General features: G+C 38.7%; 1 protein-coding gene across 3 annotated transcripts in view; it reads left to right on the top strand.

The window, feature by feature from the left end:
- FOXJ3 (forkhead box J3) overlaps positions 1-22,705 on the top strand; it is a 170,203-nt gene that overhangs the window by 21,431 nt on the left and 126,067 nt on the right. For all 3 annotated transcript variants that reach the window (XM_066376019.1, XM_066376016.1, XM_066376018.1), the window contains exon 2: positions 5,503-5,563. In XM_066376019.1, coding sequence (XP_066232116.1) covers positions 5,520-5,563 — 44 coding nt within the window. In that variant the 5' untranslated portion in view covers positions 5,503-5,519. The remainder of the gene's footprint in view (positions 1-5,502; positions 5,564-22,705) is intronic.

The following is a 22,705-nucleotide window of genomic DNA, read 5'->3' as shown; positions in this document are numbered from 1 at the left end:
TAGAGAACTAACGGATACAAAGATTATATTTAAAAGATTTTGTGAGTTTTCAGTTAGATCTTAGTTGTTCTTATTTTAAGTAATCTCTCCAACTCTTGACGAACCTGGTTCATTTATTAAATATGACTGCTGGCTATATACCAGATTTTGGGGGATATAACAAAATGAAACAAAAGTTCTTGCTTGTGTGGAGCTTGCATTCTTGTGTGTGGGGGGGAGAGAAGAACAGCAAAAGTTGTGTATTAGATGGTGACAAAAACTATGAAGGATACAGTGTGATAAAGGTTCTAACATTCTTCACCTTTCCTCATTATTTAAACTATTTTTTTATTTGACTGTTTGACCTTATTGCCCTTTTCATTTATTTTCATCCTAACCATGTTTTAGCTAAACTTATATTTTCCTCTTACTCCTAATTTTTAACTCCTCTGAAATCTAATTTTTAATCTCACTTAGTCCACGAAAGCCACCCTCTGTAGTATTAATGATCTTCTATTAAAGGCCAGTACACTCTCCTCAGTTTATGATCTATGTGTAACACTGTTGCCTTTCTCCCCATTAAATCTCTTGCTATTTCCATTATGATTTTCTCTAGTTTTAAGAAAACTAGTTCCCTTTCTCCTAAAGTTTCCAAAGTTAAGTTTGGCCTCTCTCCTCCCTTTAATATTCCTGTGGTGAACTTTGATTATTCTCACATGCTTTCAATTGCTTTCTGAGGCCATATGACTCAGACTTCTCACTTCTTAGCTCAGGCCGCACCACTGCTTTCAGGTTTAGCTAGTGAAGCAGAGGTGAACAGCTGATTGCTGCTCAGAATTCTTTTCCTTTTATTCCTTCCTCTGGCAGTTCCTTCTGTTCAGGCCAATTAAGACACAGGGTATTTCCATGACTGCTTTAATGTTTGCCTGTGACTAATCTATAACAATTCTGAATCAGAGGGGTTATTGCTTCATGGATACTGGTGAATTTTATACTTGTAAGTCTTTTGAAAGATAGGGTTGGGTTCAGAACTTAAATGAGAAGGCGTAATGTCTTGACCGTTAGTGCTGTAGCATTTACTTTCAACAAACTTAATTCTTACTTTTGTCTGGTGTTATGTTGGTGCTTTCATTCAAGCTACTGTTAGAGTAACTGAGGCATGAATTTTCCCATTTGTATAGAGGAAATTAAGCCTTAGTTAAATTAACAATATACCCATGGTCACTGTTGAGATTCTCATCCAGTTTTGACTCAGTCTTGAATGCTTTAAGTTGTTTGTAAACTGTAAAAAATTATATCTGTGTGGGTGGGAGAGAGAAGGGCTCATAAGAATTTTTTTTCCAAATACTTAGTCCTATTTTACTTCCTGCTCGCAAATGATGCATTATTATACAACTGTTAGTTTGTTAAATATTGCTTCCTAAATGTGATGGTGTGTAACTCAGTTTAGTATACACTTGAAGACTGCTTATATTAAAAGAAATTCCACACTCTGTTGTTGATGAGATATAATACGGTAGCATCCATTGGTGCATACCCATCAGTGAATGACTGGTTTTGCTACACATATTTTGGTTATTTCATTGTAAACTTTCTTGCATGTTGGTTTCCAAAGAATTTGGAGAAAAAGCTTCTAGGTACCGTTGGCACCAACCTAAACCATGTAAATTATGGATGCAGTTGAGTGAATTAATATAATTTGTTCAGCTGTAGTTGGCTCCAGAGAATGTGGGCTTATAATTTGGAGGACACTGAGATTTTCTTGACTTCACTGTGAACCTTAGTGTTCTCTTGTGAAATTTCCATGCTGCTGGTCGTTTGCCTGGGCAGGGAGAAGATTGGCGTATGTTTATTTTAGTTAACCAACCTGGGGTTCAGAACACCATTTAGGAGCAGCAATGTAGATTAAAATGAAAATGGAAACTAAACCACTGATACTAAAATAGATTGAAAGATATCTAGGAACTAGAGTTCGTAGTGAACGGTAACTAATTGGAGATCCTAAAGGTGTTGGTATTTGGGGGACTCAATATATAAGATCCTTTTTCCTTGCCTGGATTATGAATTGACTGAAGAATAGAAGAACCAACAGATGAAAATTAAATATTACTGTTGGTAAATTAGTTTTTTATTGAGATAAAAATTCACATACCATAAAGTCTTAATGTATACAATTTGGTGGTTTTATAACGAAGTTTTATTTCTACAAGGTCTTGCAGCTGTCACCATTATTTAATACCTGAACATTTTTTATCACTCCAAAAAGAAACCTATTAGCATTCATTTCTCTCACCCATTCCCCATCCCTCTTCCCTCATCTCCTGGCCGCCACTATTCTACTTTCCATTGTTACGATTTGGCTATTCTGAATATTTTATATAAATGGAATCATACACTATGTGGTCTTTTGTTTATTCTTTCATTTTGCATGAGGCTTTCAAGGTTCATCAGTGTTGTAACATGTAATAGTACTTCATTCCTTTTTATGGCTGAATAATACTATATGATATATTATGGATATTGTGTAATATGCCACAATTTGTTTATCCATTTATCAGTTGATGGATATTTGTTTTATTTCTACTTTTTGGCTATTGTGAATAATGGTGTTATGAATATATGCAAGTTTTTTGTGAACGTATGTTTAAATTCTTTTGGGGACACACACACATACATACCCTAGAGAATTATACACACACATGCATATATATGTATTTATATATATACATATAACCATATATGTACTAAGGAATAGAATTGCTGAGTCATAGGCTCACAATTACCTTTATTTCTCATAAGGGTGATATAGAGTATTGTAGAATGTGACTTAGATTTAAAATCCAAATAGACTGGCTAACTCTCTACATTCTCTCGTTCCTACTCAATAGAATCCAGTCTAGACCATGGGTCAGTCCACCTGATGACTCAATTGTTAAGCTCAACAGAGCGGATATGCCCAGATTACTGCCATATAGAGTCCAGGATGCAGAGTTTTCGATTATCTCTAGCCACTAACCAAGTTACTTACCTCTTTGGTGAGGAGTGGGCTAAGAGCCCAGGAGTGTTTAGTGGAGTCATTTCTCATAGTAATCAAGAGTTGGGCCCTGGCCGGTTGGCGCAGTGGTAGAGTGTCGGCCTGGCGTGCAGGAGTCCTGGGTTAGATTCCCGGCCAGGGCACACAAGAGAAGCGCCCATCTGCTTCTTCACCCCTCCCCCTCTCCTTCCTCTCTGTCTCTCTCTTTCCCTTCTGCAGCCAAGGCTCCATTGGAGCAAAGTTGGCCCGGGCGCTGAGGATGGCTCTGTGGCCTCTGCCCCAGGCACTGGAATAGCTCTGGTTGCAACAGAGTGATGCCCCAGATGGGCAGAGCATCACCCCCTGGTGGGCATTCCGGGTGGATCCTGTTCGGGTGCATGCGGGAGTCTGTCTGACTGCCTCCCGTTTCCAACTTCAGGAAAAAAAAAAAAGAGTTGGAAAGAAATGTGCTTACTCTAACAAAGCAAATGAAAGACATTTTAGGCTAGCAACCTGAAAGCCATTTTTGAATAAAAGAGCTATGCCATTTTATTAAAAAAAGAATGAATTCAGCTTTGGATATGGTAAATTAGAGATATCTAGGAGGGAATGTTAGATATTTATGTTTGGAGATCAGGAGATTGATACCTGCCAGAGAGAGATTTGAGGTTCATCTTCATATAGGCAATTGAAATATAGCAGTGGATAAATCACATAAAGTAAAACAGTAAAGTGTCTAGTAATTTCTGTATCTTAAGTCTTTGAGGATTTTAGTCTTTCAGCTGATGTGTCAGCTCTATCTTACTCTGAGTGATTCGTTTCCAAATTTTGTGATTTTTGGTTGTGAATTTACTGATTTTGGAAACTTATCTGTGGGAATTCTTCCAGCTTGAGCTCAAAGGCAGATTCCTCAGAGAGGATGTGCATTTGCTTCTATCGAGATTGAGTGGGGCACACTACCAATCTAGAACTATCCTAAATAATGAAGCTTTTTAAACCGTAATCTAGGTGAGGTTTAATTTGTTGTGAATATCAGGAGAGATACTACTCTGTGCTATCATTGCCCCCCATCCCTTCACCAGCACTCAGTGCCAAAGGTAAGGAGCAATTTTCCTTGCACTTCTCTTGGGTAACACCTGGACTTTGCCTCTTAGACTTTGGAACTGCAAGTTGTAATTCATAGGGTTTGACAAAATGCCCTGAAGGTAAATGAGAGGTATTTTCTTTTCCTCTGCATGCTTTTCTAATTTCCCTTTTTCACTTAGTTTTTGACCTTGATCATACCTTACTTTCTTTCATACTGTTGAGTAATTTATAAAGTTTTAGAAATATTTTACTCAATGTTTGTTATTTTCAATGACATGTTGATCAAACTATTCTGTCATTCTGGCAGAAATAAAAATGTCTCTTTAGTGCATGCAGGGACAATTGGATGCAAGGTATTCACTGAGTCTCTAAATCAAAGGTTATAAATTTTGGACAGAAATTCAATGTTTTGTTTGGCCCATATAGTATTTAGAAAATAAAAAAGTCAGGAGATTTAAAAGAAAAATTTGGATATGTTGTTCTCTTGAAAAATTATAAGACCCTACTCTACTGGGCTTGCAATCCTGTTTAGCAACAAATTGGCTAGAACTGGGAATAGTAGCTGATTCTTCAGGATCTATATGTTTTTTCTAGTTGCTCACAGTTGTCACTTGTGTAGCGTATGTATGTGTATACATATGACCTATTCCAACTTCTCTCATTTATGTTACCTGTAGACATTTATGGAACATCCTTGTGCCAGGTAGAAGTGCTAATAGACAATTTTACATTTGTTTATTGATTAATTCTTACATCAAACCTGCAATTTATTTTTGATGAATAATTAAAGTTATATAGATGGTATTATCCCCAAGTTACAGATGAAGAAACTGAGGTTCAATGAGGTTATATAAATTCTTTAAGGTCATTTAGTGTCAAAACTAGAATTTGAACCTAGAACTGTCTTATTTAAAGTTTGTTTCAAAGTTTGTTCTGTTACAGTGCTATTCTTAACTTTTTTATTTTAAAGCAATGAACTTGTTTTAGATGAAATCTTAGTGAAGTCTAGTATATAAAGCCAAGAAAGATAGTACTGCTTTGATTGAAGACTAGATGGGTGGGAATGGGTAGTATGTGGGAATGGGAACCATCATGCTTGGTCGCCTTTAGGCATCTCTTTGGAATCCCTAGGATTTTGCTAGACAGTTTGGACACTCTCTGTAAGATAAGCATATAACAGATTGTTAAACTTTGAGTTTTCAGCTCCTTTGGATGTTATAGGACATGCCTACAAGTATGTCTGTACTTTTTCAGTGTAATTCCTCTAATTGCATTTTTGATTCATGTGCATATGTGTTTAGAACATGGTGAATCTTTTATTTTTCTATTTCTTTTTTCAGAGTTATAACACTCTGAATTGTAACTTGATTTATAGTTTCATTTACTTTCGAGCATGTGTTAAATAACTCTTCTCTACTTTTCAGATTCTCTTTGTGGCCAGATGGGTTTGTATGGACAGGTTTGTCCATCTGTAACTTCATTAAGGTGAGTGCTCCTCTTTTTCTTTATTGGAACATGTTACGTTTTAAAAGTTATGCTGATCAGGTCACATTGGAATGAATTCCAGGGTGAGTGTCAGAATAAAATATTGTAGTTTGTTTTGTCAACTAGTGCTATTTGGTGGGTTGGCAGTTATTTTTGCTTACAGAGATATTTGTGGCAGGGGGATTTGGATCTCAGTCTCTACTTGGTGAGTTTACATATGTTCTTGTACATGAAATAACATAATTTTGCACTTCTTTGTCATTTCTTTTTTATTTCTTTTTTATTTTAGTGAGAGAAAGGGAGGCACAGACAGACTCCTGCATATGCCCTTACTGGGATCCACCTGCAAGCCCACTAGGGGGTGGTGTTCTACCCATCTGGGGCCCTTGCTCCATTGCAACTGGAGCCATTTGAGCACCTGAGGTGGAGGCCATGGAGCCATCCTCAGCGCTTGGGGCCAACTTGCTCTAATTGAGCCTTTGCTGCAGGAGGGGAGGAGAGGAGAGGAGAGAGAGAGAGAGACAGATAGACAGACAGACAAAGAGAGAGAAGGGAGGGGTAGAGAAGCAGATAGGTGCTTCTCCTGTGTACCCTGACCAGGAATTGAACCCAGGACATCCACACACTGGGCCGACGCTCTACCACTGAGCCAACTGGTCAGGGCCTCCTTTTTCTTTTTTAAACGAATCTCTACTTATTTTAATTAGAAAATACACAGTAAATATTGATTTCCTTTGTAGCAAATTACTAAATAAGAATAGATGCTAATTTTAACCTCTTTCTAAAGGATGATGTAATATACCTAGCTTATCTTCATTTATAATAAGTAAAGTATAAAATGTAACTTAGGAACTAAGTTATATACAACCTGGTAGGTGTAGATTTTTTTTTTAAGTTGCTAAATCCTGTACATACTAAATTTTATGAGAAATCTAATGAATAAAACAGATGAATGTGGGACTTTTTGCTTGCTTAGGTTTCCATTTTTACACTTACACATACCCCTGAGGGATCATTCCAATTCCCAGAGCACAGTTTGATAAAATAACCTAAGTCTAGTCTGTTCATTGAAATGTTTCAGACTAGAACATGAAGTGTTGATGACCATACCTACCAGTTACATGTTATATTGCAGGTAGCGGAATCATTTATTCAGTTCGCATATTGAGTATCTAATAGGTTGTCTGGCACTGTTCTAAATGCTGAGGCTACAGCAGTGAGTATAGCAGATAAAAGTCCTGTAATCATGGAGCTTACATTCTGATGAAGGGACAATTAACGAGTAAGGTAGGTAAGAGGTATCTGTTAGTGACTACGGGTTAGGGCAAAAAATAAAATAGAGAAGGGGAATAGGAAATGTAGGGGTGTTTTTGGTTTGTTTGTTTTTAGATAGGGTAGCCACGGAAAGCTTTACTGCAAAGGTAGCATTTCTGTGAAGAACTGAAAGAGTGATGGAATGAGCCACATCTTGTATATGTGGAAGATATGCATTCCAAGTAGAGGGAATCCAGGAAGTCACAAGGCAGGAGACTGTTTTGTCTTGTATGTTGGAGGAACAATGAAGTCAGTGTGGCTAGAACATGTTGATGAAGAGAGTTGGAATTGCCTACTTTTGGAGTGCAGAAGGAAAGAGAGGAGGGATACAAAATTGTTAGAGCCATGAATGTGAAGCCAAGGAATCCTTAGGCTTGAAAGAAATTCTGTTTGTGATACCACCAATAAATAAATAAATAAATAAATAAAAATGAAGTTGCACTTTCAGAGTTTACACACTTGAATTTTCAGCAGGCCAGTGCTGGCTTTTTCTTCAGTAGAAAACTTTACTCCATACCATATGGCATTTCTTTTCTTGAGACTGTATCTTCCAACTTATAACGGAAATAGATGGAGAGATTGCTTTTCTACTTTGTTAGTCTATGATTCCTGTCCCCCCAATGCCACCAAACAGGTGTCACCTGTATAGCACTGAAAAGATAAAGAGTATCATCTTTTCTATAATCTTCAAAACTGCTGTAGAACTAATCTGACTTAACAGTGATTTCTAACTAGTATGATGAGAGGAGTTATTTTACCATTTTTGGTAATATTTAAAACTTTGGATATGGTCATATCAGGATATTGTACAGACTTTGATCTTTCACTGCTTACACTTCCTTAAAGTGTAATTTAGTTGTGGGATGTGCTGAAACATTCATCTGTTAAGGTCACTGACTGAGATTTTAAATTCCTTTTTTTGAATATTTATGTATAGGTTAAGCTTATATATGACATTGGGTTAGGAAAAATATATATATACCTAACATTTTTTGATAAAATTTAGATTTTGGTAGGGATGATGAAAAAGAAGAGATACCATAAATTATTTTATAATTTGCTCACTGAGTGTAATAATTCTTTGCATTATATTTTAGAATTAAACTTTTTTGAGGATATAGCTATAAATTTAGTATTTAATTAATAAACTGAGAAGCTCTCTGACATCTGAGTTGGGTTATTTTGGATCTTTATGTACACCTTTAGTTTCTGTAATATTCTATGTGGTTCATTTATAAAGCACAGAAGACTGATTTTCTAACTGGAAGCCAGCCAGCATTGGTTTGATACAAGGAAAAAAAGAAAAGAATGTCTATTTTTTGTTAGTTGTGAAGGAAACTGGGTCACTTAAGACCACAAACCTTTTAGTCTACTTTCCCATACATAGTCTTCCTCACATCGGAAAATCTTCCTAGGAATAGAGTCAGACAGAAGAACTCTTAAAGTAGCTAAACTCACTGACAAACATTGCTTGTTTGCCATACCTCGCTCATATATGCTATTTCAGTAATGCTAGAAAGTGGCTAGCCTCAAGATGAAAAGCATGGGTTGGTGGAGAAAACTGGACATATGACTGAGAAAGAGAAAATGGGGAGGCATTAGGGATTTGGAGGCTTAGGTAAGAATGGGAGTGGACAGTTTATGTGTAAGTGAACACAAGGGGTGGAATGAAAATATGTGGTATTTAAAAAATGTGTTGGGTAAGAGACGATAGTAAATGGATTAAAACTCTTCCTTCCCCTCTTAAATATTTAGGATAAAGAAGTTAAATATTATTTTCAATGGATGATATTGGATCCTGGTTTAATTTGAATGTGTTAGGATTACTCTTGATACTGTACTTAACTGTATTTTTATGATTAAAAGATATACAATGAATTATTTCTTGTCATAAAAAAAATAAAATCTTACCATTTGTGACAACATGAATGGACCTAGAGGGTATTATGCTAAATAAAATAGGTCAGTTAGAGAAAGACAAGTACCATATGATTTCACTCTATGTGGAATCTAAAGAGCAAAATAAATGAACAAATGAAACAGAATCAGCTCATAGATACAGAGAACAGACTGATGGTTGCCAGATGGGAGGAGGTTTGGGGGACTGGGTAAAAAGGTAAAGGGATTGAGAAGTACAGATTGGTAGTTAAGAATAGTTATGAGGATGTAAAATACAGCATGGGGAATATAGTCAATAAAAACATAACTATGTATGGTGTCAGTTCGATAATGGAAATATAAGGGGGAACATTTTTTAAAGTACTATATATGATTGTCTAACCACTATGCTGTGCCCCTGAAATGAATATAAAATAATACTGAATGTAAACTAACTTGAAAAAAAATTATTTTAAAATTAAAGAATGAGGTGAGTTTAAATAAAGACTCTTGGCACAAAGTCTGACACACATTAAAAAAATAAAAGGTAATACATGTTTATTTTAGATAATTTGGAAAGACACATATCTCTTGTTAATATTTTCATATCAGGTAACTTTTACTAGTAGATATTATGTGAGCATTAGAAAAAGGCCCACTAAATTTTGTTTAAAAGAATGATTGCAAAAGTTTTTGTACCAATAGCTAAGTATACTCTTTAATTTTAACCAAATTTCTCTGCCCAGAGGGGGCACTAATGATGGACTACAAACCTGGAAAAGGAAAGAGATACTTGTGCCTGCCTGTCTATTCCATGGGCTTCATAAGAACAACTTGTGAAGTAACAATCATGTACTAAAGTACTAACTCCACCAAACGCTTCTCATCCCTACAGCAGAGCCTTGTATATGAACTAGTGGCTAATCAGAAATGTGGTGTGCAGAGTCTCAATTCCAGCATCCTTAAAACAGATATGGAAGAAGGGAGGGGGGGTTAGAGCTGAGTGGCAATAACTTAATAACTTGTTCCAGCAAACTACTAAGAAATATGGTATAAAAAGAGATTTTCTCAGATCTGTTTTGCAGCTAGCATTTATGTAGAATCCTTGCATGTATCTAAAAAACCTTAGTTTTGTAAATCGTGAAGTTACATTAAAAATTTATATAGGATTCACAAGTATGGGTTGCCATCTGAGTCTACTACATTTATATCCTGAATTTGAATAGTAAGTCTGGATGATGAATACTAGGTCATCTGTATCTGTTAAGTTCCTGAGGTTTGGATAACAAGAGTAAGAGTTCAGATAGTGATGGATTCAGTTCTGTAGAACAATAGAATCTTAAAAAGTTTAGCAGCCTCTGTTTGGTTCGTGAGTTTGCATGAGATGGGTTTGAATTCTGAGGTGTACCTCTAATTTATTTCCAAGTACAGATTCAATAAGAGCAAAAGCTTACTGAAAAAGCAAAGGCTGCCCTGGCTGGATGGCTCATTCTGTTGGAGCATTGTCCCAAATTGCAGAGGTTGCCAGTTCTATCCTTGGTCAGGGCTTCATACAGGAACAGCTCAATGTTCCTGGCCCCCCCCCCTCCAATTCCTCTCATGCTAAAATCAACTTAAAACTAAAAAGCAAAAGCTTTCCTTGAACATTTGCTTTATTTAGACAAGTAAACACGTGCATATATGACATATTTCTTTCACATATTGTAGCAGTAGGCTTTTTAATGATTTGGTTTGATCAAAGCAAAATAAAATTTGATGTTTCTTTGAACTTGTTAAAAATGGAACCTTTTCTGGCACTGGCCGGTTGGCTCAGTGGTGCAGCGTCAGCCTGGCAAGCAGGACTCCTGGGTTCGATTCCCGGCCAGGGCACATAGGAGAAGCGCCCATCTGCTTCTCCACCCCTCCCCCTCTCCCTTATCTCTGTCTCTCTCTTCCCCTCCTGAAGCCCAGGCTCCATTGGAGCAGAGTTGGCCCAGGCGCTGAGGATGGCTCCGTGGCCTCTGCCTCAGGCGCTAGAATGGCTCTGGTTGCAACAGAGCAACGCCCCAGATGGGTAGAGCATCACCCCCTGGTGGGCATGCCGGGTAGATCCCGGTCAGGCGCATGCGAGAGTCTGTCTGACTGCCTCCCCGTTTCCAACTTCAGAAAAATACAAAAAAAAAAAAAAAAAAAGGAGCCTTTTCTACATTTCTAAATTGGCTAATATTTATTAGAGGATTTATTTTGTGGTTCAAATGTTAGGTTAGGTAGATAGCTAGATATGAGCCAGGACTGGCAGAGGGGGGAAAAGGATTTACATTTCTTCATGTCTGCAGGGTCTAGATCAGGGGTCTCAAACTCAACTCAGCATGTGGGCCGCAGAGCAAGATCACAGCCATTCGGCGGGCCGCACTAGGTCTACAAAAGGCAACTGTTACGCAACACTTTTCAGTGTCACAAAATGACCAGAAACTGTAGTTTGCATCACAACTGCTGTTAACTAAGCTAATATCTCGCTAGGATGCTAGAGAAATGAAAAATACAAGTAGGTCCCTAGGCTTACTTAATTTTATCCAAAATATTTTGAACTTCGTGGATTAGTCTGCGGGCTGCACAAAATTGTTCGGCGGGCCGCATGTGGCCCGTGGGCCGCGAGTTTGAGACCCCTGGTCTAGATGAATCTTTAAGCTAGAACAGGCTCACCACATCCAGATTGGTGTTTGTGAGTTCTCTGATACGATATCAGCCACATAGCAGTATATAATGAAGGCAGATAAACAAGGGGGAGAAGCTGGAAAAAACGGGAACGGGAGAGTCCAGAGAGTAAAAGCCCATAAGTACCCAAGCCCTATAACTAATCGAGACACTCATTCTTGCCAGTGAGTTGCCCGCCCAGTCCCTTCTGATTGTATTCCTGCATAGCCAGTAAATCATTGGTTTGCTGCTGCACTGTTATCTCTTGATTGAATTCTTACTCAAGAAATCAGGAATCGCCTGACCTGTGTTGGCGCAGTGGATAAAGCGTAGACCTGGAAATGCTGAGGTCGCCGGTTTGAAACCCTGGGCTTGCCTGGTCAAGGCACATATGGGAGTTGATGCTTCCTGCTCCTCCCCCTTCTCTCTCTCTGCCTCTCTCTTCTCTCCCTCTCTCTCTCCTTTCTAAAAATGAATAAATAAATTAAAAAAAAAATCAAGAATCGAGGGCTTCTTGTTATGCTGTTAACATGTATGTTACAGCATGCTGTTAATACATACGTATACAGCCTGGGATACTGGTTTATCAGTAGCACTTCAAGTAGTGTCTGGTGACATTCACTACCTTCTACATGAGAACTTTTTCTCTTTTTCTGTTTTCTTTTTTTATTTTTTTAAATTTTTTTATTTTTCTGAAGCTGGAAACGGGGAGAGACAGTCAGACAGACTCCCGCATGCGCCCACCAGGGGCGACACTCTGCCCACCAGGGGGCAATGCTCTGCCCCTCCATGGCGTCGCTCTGCCGCGACCAGAGCCACTCTAGCGCCTGGGGCAGAGGCCAAGGAGCCATCCCCAGCGCCCGGGCCATCTTTGCTCCAATGGAGCCTTGGCTGCAGGAGGGAAAGAGAGAGACAGAGAGGAAGGGGGGGGGGTGGAGAAGCAAATGGGCGCTTCTCCTATGTGCCCTGGCCGGGAATCGAACCCGGGTCCCCCGCACGCCAGGCCGACGCTCTACCGCTGAGCCAACCGGCCAGGGCCATCTTTTTCTGTTTTCACCCCTTTTTCATACTCATTCCTTTTTTGTTATGTTTCTTCCTTAAATATGCCTTTTATTACTGATCGAGTATATCTGTTCAGGCTATGTCAGGGAACTTGGATATTGTAGCATCAGAGACGTTCATGTGTTAGTGTTCCAGATGAGTTTCCTGTCCATCTGTTTCGTCTCTCTTATTTATTTATTTATTTATTTATTTATTTCTTTCTTTCTTTCTTTCTTTCTTTCTTTCTTTCTTTCTTTCTTTCTTTCTTTCTTTCTTTCTTTCTTTCAGAGACAGAGAGTCAGAGATAGGGACAGACAGACAGGAACAGAGAGAGATGAGAAGCATCAATCATCAGTTTTTCGTTGTGGCACTTTAGTTGTTCATTGATTGCTTTCTCATATGTGCCTTGACTGTGGGGTTACAGCAGACCAAGTAACCCATTGTTCAAGCCAGCAACCTTGGGTCCAAGCTGATGAGCCTTTGCTCAAACCAGATGAGCGACCTCGGGGTCTCGAACCTGGGTCCTCCGCATCCCAGTCCGACGTTCTATCCACTGCGCCACTGCCTGGTGGTTAGGCTGTCCATTTGTTTTCTTAATTTCCTCCTGTTGATATTGATGACTCTGCTATTTAGAATACCAGAGGACGGTAGATTTTTAGGCTTCTTGCTGCCTTGTTTTTAGTAGCAGGCTTGGTGTTGATTAGGCAGCTCTGGTATATAGCCTTAGAGTCAGGTAAATACAGGTAATCATATCTCTGCCTCATATTTTTTATATATGATCTTAGGCAGGTTCTTTCACTTTTCCTAATTTTGCTCTAATAGGGTTGTTAATGCTTACTCACTGGTCTGTTAGGACTCATGGGGTTAAATATATGCATAAGGCATCTAGTGTATTTTTTCTCTTCTCCATTTTCCAATAGTGGAAAGCAAAAGGAATCATCTTTTTTTTTTTTTTTTTTTTTTTTTTTTTTTACAGAGGCAGAGATAGACAGGGACAGACAGACAGGAACGGAGAGAGATGAGAAGTATCAATCATCAGTTTCTCGTTGCGCGTTGCGACTTCTTAGTTGTTCATTGATTGCTTTCTCATATGTGCCTTGACCGCGGGCCTTCAGCAGACCGAGTAACCCCCTGCTGGAGCCAGCGACTTGGGTCTAAGCTGGTGAGCTCTTTGCTCAAGCCAGATGAGCCCGCGCTCAAGCTGGCGACCTCGGGGTCTCGAACCTGGGTCCTTCTGCATCCCAGTCCGACGCTCTATCCACTGCGCCAACACCTGGTCAGGCGGAATCATCATTTTTATATCCTTTCCTGTCAACTGAAGAACATGGGTCACAAGAGGATTACTTTTCTCCTTTTTATTTTTCTTTTACCCAAAATTTTTAGATTCTAGAGTATCTACCAATAGACATTTAATATTATATGTTTATTTTTATACTTAATATAATTTTATACTTTTAAGTCTGTCTGTCCCACATAGTGGCAGAAATAGCTTTTGCATTAACATTGCCATAGTTTATTATTATCCTTATCAAACTTTTTTGGAGTTGATAAAATTTATTATTTTTCATATTTAGTTATGGCTTGTTACAATGAAATGAAAAATAATGAAAAGCACTCTTAATTTTTACCATTATAGAAGCTTTTCCTAAAATGTATTTTGAACTTTTCTGGCTTATTTTCTAAAGCTCTATTGCCTTACTGTGGTAGCCAGTAGCCTCATGTGGCTATTTAAATTAATTAAAAATAAATAAATTTAAATCCGTTCCTCAGGCATACTGGCCACATTTTATGTGCTCAGTAGCCACACATCTTAGGACTATCACCTTGAATAGCACACAAACATTTTCATTTTGTAGAAACTTATTGGACAGTGCTGGTCTCCAAAATGTAATTTAATCTTTGATCTAAGATGACTTAATGCCTTAGGCCTTCCATTTCTGAACATTAGGTATTGAAGAGTACTACTGGCAGTTCATTGACTTAAAGACATTATAAAAGATACTTTTGCGACTAAATATAGGTTTTGATTGCTAGCATTTATGCTGCTTTTAATACTAGACGAGGCATTATTTAAACATTTTAAAGTATATTAATTAAATTCTACCAACAACTCTATGAGGTCTGTACAGTTGTTATCTTTGTTCCCAAATTAGGAAACTGAGGTAAAGTTAAGCAGCTCAAGGACATGCAGCATATGAGGGACAGAGCTGGATTTACATGCAGCTCTTGTTCCAGTGCCCACTCTCTTAATCACTAAATTCTGCCTCTTGATTGTCAGTATCACAATTTGAGGCTTTTTTTTTTTTGTAAATGAGGGATGCTATCACTGAATATACTGGCAAAGCAAAAGAGGCATTAAATATATACAAAATCTGTGCCTACTAACTGCATATGCATATAGTATAAAATAATACTAAAAATAAAAAAGGCATTATATGATTTGATTTAGTAAGCTTATTTTATTCAAGCTTTGTTTGGTTTCAAGTAAAGGAATCCAGCATTGGATATATCAAATGAAACAAAAACAAAACCAAAAAATTTATTTGGTAACTATTGGGGCATTTCACAGAACCCAGGGATAGCTAGATCTCTTGAGGGGACAGAACTTAGGTTCTTGGGAATTTAGGCAATACACTCTTTGTTGCTTTTCTCTGAATGTAATTTATTTCATTTCTGCAAACCAACTTTCTTTGCTTTTCTGGTACATAGCCATTCAATACTATTGAAGTTCATAGCTTCTTCATTCAGGAGAAATAGAAAACCAAATAGTTTCAGCCCTAATTCTAAGTTCTGGAGGGAGAAAATTCAGGTGAACACTTTAGGTCAGGTATCAACCCTGGTTCAAATCCTTTAATTTGTTCTTGTAGTACTACTGGTGCAGACATGGTATAGATAAGACTTTCAGGACCCTAGAGATGGAGACAACTGAGAAAGGGCATGGTTAAGGAGGCAAAACTCTGCGAAAAGTATCTGATACAAAGAAGCATGTTTCCAGTTTTGAATGAGAGGATTTAGGATTTTAAGAGAGGATATTTTTAGAGTTCACATCCTTAAAGTCATGTGTGTAGTGAACGGGAGACTTGATTTCCCCCTTCAAAGCAAAGCAGTATCCTTAGAATTGTAGATTTGAAATTGTTCTCTTGCTTCAATTTTATTCAGTTTCACAGACACATACTGAATATTTATGTGTTTACTAATATTCAAAATTATCATAAAAGCAACAAAAGAAAAAAGTGCCCCATACTAGTGCCCACTTGAAGAATAGGTGCTATGGATAGGTCTCTGTTGAAGATTATAGTGCTGAATAGAAATTTTAAACATAGGAACCCACTTTCTCAGTTATATTAACATTTTTGCTCCTCACACTGCCACATAGCTATGGAGTTTGCAAAGTGATGTACAGTGGTACCTTGAGATTCGAGCAGACCAACATACGAATTTTTAAAGATACAAGCTGTGACTTGGTCCGTATTTTTGTTTGAGATCCGAGCAAAATTCTGAGATACGAGTCGTGATTCAGGAACCTGCCGCTAGTTGGCGCGTTGACGCACAGGTCCAGTATCGGCAGCACAACACCAGCATCTCATTCTTTTTCACGTGTTACCCACAGAATCAAGTAGAATCTCGTGCGCTGTACTCATTCTTGCATCATATTTGCATTTTTTACTAATTTTTTTTGTGTGCTATTGTGGGGCCGAAGAAAGTTAGTGTAAAGGACAGTAATGAGATGAAGAGGAGAATGATGTCAATAGAAGTAAAGCAAGAAATAATAGAGAAACATGAGCGTGGTGTACCAGTGATTGAATTGGCAAGGCTGTACAACTGCAATACATCTACAATTTGTACCATCCTTAAAAGGATGCCATCAAAGGCACAAATCCAGCAAAAGGAACTACAGTTCTGTCCCAATTAAGGACAAATATCCATGAAGAAATGGAGAAGCTTCTGCTGGTATGGGTGAAAGAGAAAGAGCTGGCAGGAGATACAGTGATGGAGACTGTAATATGCGAAAAGGCACGTATTATTTACGGCGACTTGAAGAAGAAAGAACCATCAACCTCAAAAGAGGCAGCAGAAGATACGTTTAAGGCAGGCAAGTCATGGCTGGTTTGAAAATTTCAAGAAGAGATCTGGCATCCACTCAGTGGTGAGGCATGGTGAAGCTGTGAGTGCTGACATTAAGGCAGCTGAGGAGTACATCGCACGTTTTGCTGCGCTTATCCCAAAGGAAGGCTACATCCCCCAACAAGTGTTCAACTGTGATGAAACAGGATTGTTTTGGAAAAAAATGCCCCGGAGGACTTTCATCACCACAGAGGAGAAGAAGCTGCCAGGCAATAAACCCATGAAGGACCTTCTGACCCTTGCATTGTGTGCAGATGGCTAGCAGTGACTGTAAAGTAAAGCCACTGCTAGTGTATCATTCTGAAAATCCTGGAGCCTTTAAGACTCACAAGATTCTTAAAGAAAAACTGCAGGTTATGTGGCGTGCCAATGCTAGGGCATGGGTTATGCGGCAGTTTTTTATTGAATGGGTAAATCTCGTCTTTGGTCCTGCAGTGAAGAAATATCTTCAAGAAAATAAACTCTCTATAAAAGCATTACTAATCCTTGAAAATGCTCCAGCCCACCCACCTGGTCTTGAAGATGACATTCTCGATGAGTTCAAATTTGTAAAAGTCCTCTACCTTCCACCCAACACGACTTCAATCTTGCAACCTATGGATCAGCAAGTCATTTCCAACTCTTAAAAGCTTTACACAAAGCACTTGTTCCGCTGCTGCTTTGAGGTGACTGAGAATACAATTCTAACCCTTCGAGAATTTTGGAAAGATCACTACAACATTGTGATATGTTTACTATCACGTGATATTATTGACTTGGCATGGCAAGAGGTTACAAGAAGAACCTTGAACTCGGCATGGAAAAAGTTATGGCCTGATGTTGTTGCAGACAGGGACTTCAAAGGATTCGAACCAGAGACTGAGACCAAAGTAGAAGCATGGGAGGAGATTGTGTCCCTTGAAAAGTCGATGGTTCTGGAGGTAGATGAGGGTGCTGTAAACAAGCTCGTGAAGGAACATGAGGAGGAACTCTCAACTGAGGAGCTGAAGGAGCTACAGATGGTGCAACATACGGAGCTTCTGCAAGAGATTAGTAGTGAGGAGGTAGAGTCGGAGGTAGTGACTTCTACCAGTGAAATTAAAGACATGCTGGCAATGTGGGAGAAGCTTTCAAGTTTCATTGAAAAGAAACACCCAGAAAAAGTTTCAACTGGTCATGCTTCAGCACTTTTTAATGATACTTTTCACTTTCCATAACATTTTAAAAGGCAGGCAAAAGCAAACCTCTTTGGATAGATTTTTATTCAAAAGTCCTGCAAATGAAAGTGCCGAAAGTGCAGCCAAAAAGGCAAAAACAGGTGATGATTAAATGAAAAATACGTAATGTTAAGCTTAGGTTAAGTTTAAAGTTAAGAAAGTGCATTTTTTTTTACAATTAAGTTGTGGTTTCATTTTAAGTAAAGAAAGTGCAGTTTTAGTTTTGTTTAAAGAAAATCCAGTTTTAGTTTACATTTAGTGTTAAGAAAGTGCAGTTTTAGTTTAGGTGTCTACAGTGCCTGCATCCCTTCCTCCCTCCCTCCTCCTAGCCATTCACCTCCGTTAGCCGCACTTGTCTGTCTCCAAGGTAAGAGTACAGTATTTAATAACACTTTTTTCTTTTCTTTTATATATTTTGTTATGCATTCGTAAAGTATACATGTGTGTTTCTTAATTAAAAACATGTTTTTTCATAATTTAGGATGGGTTGGGGATGTTTCACAGGGCTGAAACGGATTAAATTTATATATTTCAGTTATTTTAAATGGGAGAAATTTGTTTGATATACGAGTTGGCTGACTTACGAGCTTGGTTACAGAATGAATTAAACTCGTATCTCAAGGTACCGCTTTTTTTTTTTTTTTTTGGTCTGGCTTCTTTCAGCATAATTATTTTGAGAGTCATTTGTGTCGCTGCATGCATCAGTAGTTTATTCCTCTTGTTCCATGGAAGTTTGTACAATTTGTGTATTCCATTTACCTGTCCAGTTTTGGCTATTACAGATAAAAAGCAATGAACATTTATGTATATAGCTTTGTGTGGACATTTGGTTTATTTTGGGTAAATATCTAGGAGTGAAATGGTAGGTGCATGTTTAACTTTTTAAGGAATTGTCAAATTGTTTTTTGTTTTTTTTTGTATTTTTCTGAATTTGGAAACGGGAGGCAGTCAGACAGACTCCCGCATGCTGCCCGACCGGGATCCACCCGGTATGCACACCAGGGGGCAGTGTTCTGCCCATCTGGGGCGTTGCTCTGTTGCAACCAGAGCCATTGTAGCGCCTGAGGCAGAGGCCATGGAGCCATCCTCAGCGCCCGGGCCAACTTTGCTCCAGTGGAGCCTTGGCTGCAGGAGGGAAAGAGAGAGACAGAGAGGAAGGAGAGGGGGAGGGGTGGAGAAGCAGATGGGCGCTTCTCCTGTGTGCCCTAGCCGGGAATCAAACCCGGGACTCTCGCACGCCAGGCCAAAGCTCTACCACTGAGCCAACCAGCCAGGGCCTCAAATTGTCTTTGACAGTGGTAGTACCATTTTACATTCCCATCAGAGTGTATGAGGGTTCCAGTTGCTCCATATCTTTTATTTATTTTTATTTTTTTAGCGAGAGATAGGGACAGACAGGAAGGGAGAGAGATGAGAAGCATTAACTCATAGTTGTGGCACCTTAGTTTTTCATTGATTGCTTTCTCATACGTCTCTCAAGTGTCTCGACCTGGGAGGCTTCAGCTAAGCCAGTGACCCCTTGCTCGTCAGCGACTTTGGGCTTCAAGCCAGTGACCTTTGGGCTCAAGTCAGCAACCATGGGGTCACCACCTTGAGGTGGTGCCCTTGCGCTCAAGCTGGTGACATCAGGGTTTTGAACCTGGGCCCTAGGTGTCCCAGGTTGATGATCTGTTCACTGCGCTACCTCCTGGTCAGGCAAATTTAAGCTGTTTTGAGTGACTTCAAAGCCCTTACTCCTTTCTATTATAGTATACTATATTTGAAACAGTAACCTTTAGTCTTTGAGCTAATGACTTATTATAACATGGTTTTTACCTTTGAGGAGTACCAATGTTCATGTACATCCCCATGCCTCCTGACCATCCAGAGTACGATCATACAAAAATTTTTATTTTAAAAATGTTTGAGGCAATATTAAAAAAAGGCAAATGTATGTTCTTCTTGTTTCCATAAATTGGTTATCAAACAAACATGATTTTAAGTTAATAAAACTGTAACTGTAACTAATTTCATTTTTTGAAAAAAAAAAACCAAAACTCACTCCTGGGATCAGCAAGCATGAGAAAAACTCACTATTCAAATAGGGTTAAACTTTATGGTTTCTCAAAACCATAAATGGTTAAACTTTATGGTTTCTCAAAAATTATTTAGTACTCAGAGCTTTTGTTTTTTTTTTGAGTTAGATGTATCAAAATTTATTGTATATGAAATTAAAACTAAGAAAATTAAAATATTGATAACATGTTTTATGAAAAATAACTTTTCCAAAAAAATGTAGTGAGATCTGTATTGTTTACATTTTTGCAAAATTTAAAAATATCTGGCTTAATATAGACAGCTGCATTCTCATCTCAGCCTTTGCATTCAGTCTGTTGTGATATCACCTGTCACATAGCATCTGAAAAGCTCCACTGTACACTTAGGAGAGGACAAGAGTGAAAAAGGCAAATAACGCCTTAATATGAAAATTGTTTCGACCCTTCAGATCCCATGAAAGGGTCTCTGAATCATACTTTGAGGGCTGCTGAACCATAGACATTGCATGTAGAAGCCTAAGTTGTTTCTTCAGTATTTTTTTGTGCATCATACTTAACATGAAAAGACTAAGATGGGATCTTCTTCCACAATGTTAGTGCTTTGCCGGCACTAATGCTATACTACTGGTATAATGGTATGGACACAGAATGTGGGAGAGATAAATTGATGTCTGATACCCAGTAAATGTTGTATGGTGAGTTGAAGCAGTATGGTTGCAAGCAGAGAGGTCAAGATAAATACTTTAATGGAACAGAATGAACCAGTAGACACATGTTACTCAGAGGAAGAAGACTTTTATTAATATGTATGTTTTAAGCTATTATAAGAAGCATTAATAGCAAATTCTGTGTGAGTTTTTAAATAACAGCTGCAATGATGGCTTTGAGTGTTAGGTCAGGGGTACTGTTGTTCACTTTTAACAACTACTCAGATTTCGGTAAGTAGTGAGCTTTATATACAAAATATAGTATTTATTTAATGATGGAATGTCCTTTAGTGGTTAATGCCCCCAAATATCAGTATATTTATTTTTTCTCCCTAAATTGTAGAGCAAAATATTTTTAAGCTGAGAATTACACAAATAATATAAAAATGACTTTTGACCCCATGATCCCTAAGTTTGTACTCTGAATGGAGTTCTAACTATGAGTATGATTTGTATGAGTTTAGAATACAGTTTTATGAATCTGAGACTATATATCTGTGGAATAATTTGGAGAAGAGCAGTAGGTTTATTATGATTTTTAAATCATATCTGGTTGAAGAAATTCTGGACTTTATTATTATTTTATTTTTTATTTTTCTTTTTTTGTATTTTTCTGAAGTTGGAAACGGGGAGGCAGTCAGACAGACTCCCGCATGCCCCTGACCGGGATCCACCTGGCATGCCCACCAGGGGGCGATGCTTTGCCCATCTGGGGCATTGCTTTGTTGCAACCAGAGCCATTCTAGCGACTGAGGCAGAGGCCACAGAGCCATCCTGAGACCCTCCCCCCCCCAACTTTGCTCCAGTGGAGCCTTGGCTGCAGGAGGGGAAGAGAGAGACAGAGAGAAGGAGAGGGGGAGGGGTGGAGAAGCAGATGGGTGCTTCTCCTGTGTGCCCTAACCAGGAATCCTACCCTGGACTCCTGCACGCCAGGCCAACGTTCTACCACTAAGCCAACTGGCCAGGGCAGTTCTGGACTTTAAACTCAGAAGAAAGAACCCAAAACATGACGCATCATTGTAAAGAGAACTCTGATCAGTTCTCATTTTTGAAGATAGAATTTAAAGATATTTTCTTTTCTATAGCAAGGGAGGTATAGATTAGCCTGTTGAACCATTTTTGTTTTGTTTTGTTTTGTTTTAAAGCACAGTGAATATAAACCTTACCGCATATTTTAAGTAAGTTGTGAACTTTTCTTCCTTGGAGATCTTAAAGAATATTCTTGGTCTCCAAATTAAGTAATAACAGGACTTTAAAAAATGAGCTAATAGGCCCTGGCCAGTTGGCTCAGTGGTAGAGCGTTGGCCTGGCGTGCAGGAGTCCTGGGTTCGATTCCTGGCCAGGCCACACAGGAGAAGCGCCCATCTGCTTCTCCACCCCTCTCCCTCTCTTTCCTCTCTGTCTCTCTCTTCCCCTCCCGCAGCTAAGGCTCCATTGGAGCAAAGTTTGCCCGGGTGCTGAGGATGGCTCTGTGGCCTCTGCCTCAGGCGCTAGAATGGCTCTGATTAGGGCAGAGCGATGCCCCAAGTTGGGCAGAGCATCGCCCTCTGGTGGGCGTGCCGGGTGGATCCTGGTCGGGCGCATGGGGGAGTCTGACTGCCTCTCATTTCTGGCTTCTGGAAGGAAAAAAAAACGAGCTAATAAGGTTTTTTTTTTAATCTCTGATTTTATGATAAATATCTCTGAAATCACACTTATGTTTACAAATGAAGTTTTCTCACTACATTCCTTCAATTTTTGTATAAGCTGTATTATGAATACTTTTGGAATATTGGAGGTGAAAGAAAAGTTGCGAAAATTGAGTGTTGAAGAATGAACTATTACTGTGTGTGTTGGGTTCTTTATTCTAAATTTGATTTTCCACCTGTATTTTCACAACATTAAGTATTTTCTCAGCTTATCATTTAAAAAGGTCATTGTTCATAGGAAGTTTAAAGGCTGAGTCAGGTATTCAGACCTTAGTGGAGTCTACTTTCCTTCTAAATGGAGCAGAGATCAACTACTTTGAAAAAATGGGGAGTTTTTACTAGAGAAAAGTAATAATTGTGGAGTTTATAGTAGCAACCCTGGCTTCCAATATTGCCTAGGGCACTGTGAGATGGAGAGAGAGGTCCAAGGATATAGGTAGTTAGAAGTATCCCGATGTATACTCTATTGAAATTTTGTCAGGAA

Source organism: Saccopteryx leptura, chromosome 3 (genome assembly GCF_036850995.1).
Source record: "Saccopteryx leptura isolate mSacLep1 chromosome 3, mSacLep1_pri_phased_curated, whole genome shotgun sequence".
Classification (NCBI taxonomy): domain Eukaryota; kingdom Metazoa; phylum Chordata; class Mammalia; order Chiroptera; family Emballonuridae; genus Saccopteryx; species Saccopteryx leptura.
The sequence above is the reverse complement of the archived record's forward strand: the minus strand, read 5'-3'. Positions and strand labels throughout refer to the sequence as shown.